The sequence below is a fragment of the Cetorhinus maximus genome, unplaced genomic scaffold (genome assembly GCF_964194155.1).
Source record: "Cetorhinus maximus unplaced genomic scaffold, sCetMax3.hap1.1 HAP1_SCAFFOLD_3058, whole genome shotgun sequence".
NCBI classification, from domain to species: Eukaryota; Metazoa; Chordata; class Chondrichthyes; order Lamniformes; family Cetorhinidae; genus Cetorhinus; species Cetorhinus maximus.
Window position 1 is genome coordinate 6401 of NW_027598986.1, and position 7066 is coordinate 13466.

Sequence of the window (7066 nt, forward strand, 5' to 3'; positions counted from 1 at the left end):
CAGCAGGGGAGCTGCAGGTGGATATTAGCTTTCCACGAAGCCTCCCCACGGATTCCTCCATACCAATGGCTGAGCATCAATGGGTCCTCCCAGCTGGTCCTCCAGGACACGGGTGGCGCTGTGGGGTAGTCTCACTGAGTCCTCCCAGCTGGTCCTCCAGGACACGGGTGGCGCTGTGGGGTAGTCTCACTGAGTCCTCCCAGCTGGTCCTCCAGGACACGGGTGGCGCTGTGTGGGAGACTTCCTGAGTCTTCCCAGCTTGTCCTCCAGGGCGCGGGTGGCGCTGTGGGGGCGGAGGATTGACGGGCATCTGGGCCAATTGGGAGGCGGGCATGGGGGAGGTTGGGTCACGCGGTCCGTCTCCGCCAATCAGAAGGGAGGAGACGCAGCCGGGCGGCCGCCATCTTCTTTTCTCCGATGCGAAGCCGGTTGCGGGGACGGAGGAATTTATTAAAGAGCCGGCGGCGGGGGAGTAATTTCTAAACCATGAACATCCTGCCCAAGAAGAGCTGGCACGTCCGCAACAAGGACAATGTGGAGCGGGTCCGGAGGGACGAGGAGCGGGCGGCGGCCGACGAGCGGGAGCGGCGGCAGAGGGCGGACATGGCCGAGCGGGAGGTGAGGGAGAGAAAATGGCGGCCGGCGGAGTCCCCGAGTGGGCGGAGCAGCCCCGCGCGCATGCTCAGTGCCGACGGCAGGTTGTGGTCGTCGGGGGAGTGGGGTTATGGCTGCAGCGCCACTGCTGGGCAGGAGTATTGACTGCCAGCACTCTTTAAGTTCCAGCTCCAGCGCCAACAGTGTACTGGAGGACTCATTCAGTTTCAGCCACCGGGCCAGTGTTCTGGAGTACTCCTGAATTCTCAGCCACAGCGCCCCCAGTGCCCTGGAGGACTCATGGAGTCTCACCAACTGCGCCACCAGTGTACTGGAGGGCTATCTGGGAGGTGTCATTATGTCTCAGCTCTACCGCCACCAGTGCTCTGGAGGACTCATTGACTCCCAGCCACAGCGCCCCTAGTGCCCTGGAGGACTCATTGAGTCTCAGCCACAGCGCCACCTGCCGCTGGGAGGACTCAATGAGTCCCAGCCACAGCTCCAACGGTGTCCTGGAGGACTCATTGAGTCTCAGTCACAGCGCCCCCAGTGTCCTGGAGGACTCATTGAGTCTCAGCCACAGCGCCCCCAGTGCCCTGGAGGACTCATTGAGTCTCATCCATAGCGCCACGAGTTTCCTGGAGGTCTTACTGGAGGATTCATTAAGTCTCAGCCACAGCGCCACCATTGACCTGGGGCATCAGCTGGGAGGACTCATTGACTCACAGTCACAGCCCCTCCACTGTCCTGGAGGACCAGCTGGGAGGACTCATTCTGTCTTATCCTCAGCTCCTCCACTGCCCATTTCACCCATAGCCGCGCCAATGCCCTGGAGGACTGGCTGGCAGGACTGAGTCTCAGCCACAGCGCCATCGCAGGCCTGAAGGACTAACCGGGAGGAATATGAGTCTCCCCCGACAGACTGACCACTGTCCTGGAGGACCAGCTGGGAGGACTCATTGACCTGCAGTCACAGCGCCCCCAGTGCCTTAGAGGACCACCTAGGAGGACTCATTGACTCACAGTCACAGCGCCTCCACTGTCCTGGAGGACTATCTGGGAGGACAGTGACTCCCAGTCACAGCGCCACCACTGTCGTGGAGGATTATCTGGGAGGACAGTGACTCGAAGTCACAGTGCCACCGCTGTCCTGGAGGACTATCTGGCAGGAGAGTGACTGGCAGCCACAGCGCCACTGCTGTCCTGGAGGACTATCTGGGAGGACAGTGACTTGCAGTCACAGCGCCACTGCTGTCCTGGAGGACAAAGTTGGGAGGACAGTGACTCGCAGTCACAGCGCCACCGCTGTCCTGGAGGATTATCTGGGAGGACAGTGACTCGAAGTCACAGTGCCACCGCTGTCCTGGAGGACTATCTGGCAGGAGAGTGACTGGCAGCCACAGCGCCACCGCTGTCCTGGAGGACTATCTGGGAGGACAGTGACTTGCAGTCACAGCGCCACTGCTGTCCTGGAGGACAAAGTTGGGAGGACAGTGACTCGCAGTCACAGCGCCACCGCTGTCCTGGAGGACAAAGTTGGGAGGACAGTGACTCGCAGTCACAGCGCCACCACTGTCGTGGAGGATTATCTGGGAGGACAGTGACTCGCAGTCACAGTGCCACCGCTGTCCTGGAGGACTATCTGGCAGGAGAGTGACGGGCAGTCACAGCGCCACCGCTGTCCTGGAGGACTATCTGGGAGGACAGTGACTTGCTGTCACAGTGCCACTGCTGTCCTGGAGGACAAAGTTGGGAGGACAGTGACTCGCAGTCACAGCGCCACTGCTGTCCTGGTGGACAAAGTTGGGAGGACAGTGACTCGCAGTCACAGCGCCACCGCTGTCCTGGAGGACTATCTGGCAGGAGGGTGACTGGCAGTCACAGCGCCACCGCTGTCCTGGAGGACTATCTGGGAGGAGAGTGACTGGCAGTCACAGCGCCACCGCTGTCCTGGAGGACTATCTGGGAGGAGAGTGACTCACAGTCACAGCGCCACTGCTGTCCTGGAGGACTATCTGGAAGTGTTGGAATGGGGACAATGTGGATCAGGTTTATTGAGTGTTGAGGGAGTGGGATGTTGATGAAAGGTCTCTTTAATTACAGGCAAGGACCGACTATCTGCGGAGCAGAGCTCGACAGTCTCTGCCAGGGTCACGGGGAGAAGCCCTCACCCTCGCAGCCTCTGACGGACCCCCGCAGAATCTCAACCTCTTCAGCGAGATGGAGGCTGGCAAAGCGACGAAGGCAGGCAGCAAGGAATACGAAGCTGAGAAACGGCAGGAGAGGGTGAGCACCCGGGGTGGGGGGGGTGGAAATCAGCATCTGCACTCGAGGCCGGACATCAGAAAACTCTTGCCCCAGCAAGAGCCTGTTCCCCATTCACACCAGGTATCAGGCAGTAATCCACCTCCCGAAAACTGTTCCTGGGTTAGAGAGAGAGTGAGGGGGGAAATCAGCCAGGGTTCCTGCTCCTGAACACTGTCCAGTGATCCCTGGGTTAGAGAGAGAGAGGGGGGAAATCAGCCAGGGTTCCTGCTCCTGATCCCTGTCCAGTGATCCCTGGGTTAGAGAGTGGGGTCAATCCTCTTGGGGAAACCCTTGCTGCAGTGTTTGTAGTGGGGACAGAAGAGATGCTGAGATTTTAATGTCTGTTGATCGATCTCCTCTCTGTCTCTCCCTCTCTTTCTACCCCTCTCTCTCTCTGTGTCTCTCCGTCTCTCTCTGACTCTGTCTCTCTCTCTCTGTCTGTCTCTGTCTCTCTCTCCCTTTCTACCCCCCTCTCTCTCTCTGTGTCTCTCCGTCTCTCTCTGATTCTGTCTCTCTCTCTGTCTGTCTCTGTCTCTCTCTTTCTGTCTCTCTCTCTCTCTCTCTCTGTCTCTCTCTCCCTTTCTACCCCCCCCGTCTCTCTTTCTCTCTCTCTCTGTCTCTCTCTCTATCTGTCTGTCTCTCTCTCCCTCTCTCTCTGTTCTCTCTCTCCCTCTCTCTCTGTCTCTCTCTCCCTTTCTACCCCCCCCTCTCTCTGTCTCTCTCTCTGTCTCTCTCTCTCTCTCTGTCTCTCTCTCTGTCTGTCTCTCTGTCTCTCTCTCTGTCTCTCTCTCTGTCTCTCTCTCTGTCTCTCTCTCTCTCTGTCTCTCTCTCTGTCTCTCTCTCTCTCTGTCTCTCTCTCTGTCTCTCTCTCTGTCTCTCTCTCTGTCTCTCTCTCTCTCTGTCTCTCTCTCTCTCTGTCTCTCTCTCTCTCTGTCTCTCTCTCTCTCTCTCTCTGTATCTCTCTCTCTCACTCTCTCTCTGTCTCTCTCTCTCTCTCTCTGTCTCTCTCTCTGTCTCTCTCCCTCTCTCTCTGTCTCTCTCTCTCTGTCTCTCTCTCTGTATCTCTCTCTCTCTCTCTCTCTCTCTCTCTCTCTCTGTCTCTCTCTCTCTCTGTCTCTCTCTCTGTCTCTCTCTCTCTCTGTCTCTCTCTCTGTCTCTCTCTCTCTCTCTGTCTCTCTCTCTCTCTCTCTCTCTCTCTGTATCTCTCTCTCTCACTCTCTCTCTGTCTCTCTCTCTCTCTCTCTGTCTCTCTCTCTGTCTCTCTCCCTCTCTCTCTCTCTGTCTCTCTCTCTGTATCTCTCTCTCTCTCTCTCTCTCTGTCTCTCTCTCTCTCTACCTCCCTCCGATCCAGGAGAAACAAGAACGAGCCATGGGCCTGCTGACATACCTGGGCCAGAGCTCGTCCGAGGCTCAGACCAACAAGCCCTGGTACCAGCTGGTGCCCGGGCAGGGTGCAGAGGAAGCCGGCGGGGAGAAGGACTGCCGGCTGAAGAGGCACATGGACCCGCTGCGGGTGGTGAAGCAGCTCCTGCGGCAGGGCGGGAAGGGCCACCCCAGCGAGGCCAGGCCGGCCGAGGCTGGGAGGAGGGCCGGCGAGGGTCTGCGAGCTGAGAGGCTGAGGCGCGAGGAGGCGGAGAGGGCGAGGGCCCAGGCCCTGCTGCAGGGGCCGGACAGGCCGGAGCAGCCGGAGCTGGAGACCGACGAGAGGAAACGTTCCTATAACTCACAGTTCCACCCCTACCTGAGTAACCGGCACCGCAGGGGGCAGAGGAGGTGACCCCCCGGGGGGACGGGGGGGGATAGGGGGAGACCCCGGGGGGAGGGGGAGACCCCGGGGAGAGAGGGAGACCCCGGGGGGAGGGGGAGACCCCGGGGAGAGAGGGAGACACCGGGGGGAGGGGGAGACCCCGGGGGGAGGGGGAGACCCCGGGGGGAGGGGGAGACCCCGGGGGGAGGGGGAGACCCCGGGGGGAGGGGGAGACCCCGGGGGGAGGGGGATAGGGGGAGACCCCGGGGGGAGGGGGAGACCCCGGGGGGAGGGGGAGATCCCGGGGGGGAGGGTGATAGGGGGAGACCCCGGGGGGAGGGGGAGACACCGGGGGGAGGGTGATAGGGGGAGACCCCGGGGGGAGGGGGAGACACCGGGGGGAGGGTGATAGGGGGAGACCCCGAGGGGAGGGGGAGACCCCGGGGGGAGGGGGAGACACCGGGGGGAGGGTGATAGGGGGAGACCCCGAGGGGAGGGGGAGACCCCGGGGGGAGGGTGATAGGGGGAGACCCCGAGGGGAGGGGGAGACCCCGGGGGGAGGGTGATAGGGGGAGACCCCGAGGGGAGGGGGAGACCCCGGGGGGAGGGTGATAGGGGGAGACACCGGGGGGAGGGGGATAGGGGGAGACCCCGAGGGGAGGGGGAGACCCCGGGGGGAGGGTGATAGGGGGAGACACCGGGGGGAGGGGGATAGGGGGAGACACCGGGGGGAGGGGGAGACCCCGGGGGGGAGGGTGATAGGGGGAGACCCCCGGGGGGAGGGTGATAGGGGGAGACCCCCGGGGGGAGGGTGATAGGGGGAGACCCCCGGGGGGAGGGTGATAGGGGGTGAGGAGGGGGTGACGAGTGCTGATGTTTTGAATAAATCTACTTGTGATCGAATGAGGTGAGAGTCTCTCTGCTCCCACTGCCCGTCTCCCCCGGACTGTGAGGCTCTGAGCCCCACCCCCCCCATACACACTCACACTCACACACACTCCCTCATACGGTCACCGTGGGTGTCCCTACCCCACACGGACAAAATCCTGGAACTCCCTCCCTAACCGCGCCGTGGGTGTCCCTACACCACACGGACAAAATCCCGGAACTCCCTCCCTAACAGCGCCGTGGGTGTCCCTACACCACACGGACAAAATCCTGGAACTCCCTCCCTAACAGCGCCGTGGGTGTACCTACACCACACGGACTAAATCCTGGAACTCCCTCCCTAACAGCGCCGTGGGTGTACCTACACCACAGGGACAAAATCCTGGAACTCCCTCCCTAACAGCGCCGTGGGTGTACCTACACCACACGGACAAAATCCTGGAACTCCCTCCCTAACAGCGCCGTGGGTGTACCTACACCACAGGGACAAAATCCTGGAACTCCCTCCCTAACAGCGCCGTGGGTGTACCTACACCACACGGACAAAATCCTGGAACTCCCTCCCTAACAGCGCCGTGGGTGTACCTACACCACAGGGACTGCAGCGGTTCAGGAAGGCAGCTCACCACCACCTTCTCAAGGGGCAATAAGGGATGGACAATAAACGCTGGGCCCGGCCAGCGACGCCCACATCCCCGTGAATGAATAAAAAAACATCAGATTTGCATCAGTTCCCAAACTGTGGGGTTTTTACACGGAGAGACTGAGTTTTAAGTCTGACCTTACCTGCAGGTCCAGAGTGTCGATTATAATCTGTTCAGGAACGAGAGAGAGAGAGGAAAGCAGTGTTACACTCAGTGCTATGCCGGGAATAACACCAGGACAGGGCGCGCAGAGGGAGGGAGCGAGGATTCACAATCCCATACACAGGGAATCCATGTGGTGGGGTCTGGGAGGGGAGATGTCAGAGGAACCGGACCGATCCCTGGGGCTCTGTCCCTGTGAGAGACCGAGCGGGACGGGCCCGATGTTCTCTGGAGTTCAGAAGAACGAGAGGTGATCCCATTGGAACGGATCGAATTCGGAGAGGGGGTTCGGGTTTGACAGGCTCGATACCGAGAGGCTGTTACCCCCCTCCCCCCGGCTGCAGAGCCCAGAATGCGAGGGGAGGGGGTGTCACAGTCCCGGGGATAAGGGGTCGGCCATTTCGGACTGAGACGGGGAGAGATTTCTCTGCTCGGGGGGTGGAGGAGGTGAATCTCTGGGACTCTCCACCCCAGAGAACTGCGGACGCTCAGCCGGCGAGTCTACTGGAGACGGTGGAGAGGTGGGAGAGAGCCTCGGGAGTGGAGGGAATCGAGGGGAGAGAGCGAGGGCGAGACTACTGGAGACGGGGGAGAGATGGGAGAGAGCCTCAGGAGCGGAGGGAAGAGAGGGGAGAGAGCGGGGGCGAGTCTGCTGGAGACGGAGAGAGATGGGATGGAGCGGAGGGAATCGAGGGGAGAGAGCGGGGGCGAGTCTACTGGAGAC

The 7066-nt window shown here is 61.0% G+C and overlaps 1 protein-coding gene across 1 annotated transcript; it reads left to right on the forward strand.

The window, feature by feature from the left end:
• Positions 1-391: 391 nt before the first annotated feature.
• On the forward strand, positions 392-4684 carry leng1 (leukocyte receptor cluster (LRC) member 1). Its single transcript, XM_078537804.1, has 3 exons — positions 392-618; positions 2698-2880; positions 4253-4684. The coding sequence occupies exons 1-3, from the start codon at positions 487-489 to the stop codon at positions 4676-4678; spliced, it is 741 nt and encodes a 246-aa protein (XP_078393930.1). The 5' UTR covers positions 392-486; the 3' UTR covers positions 4679-4684.
• Positions 4685-7066: the final 2382 nt, after the last annotated feature.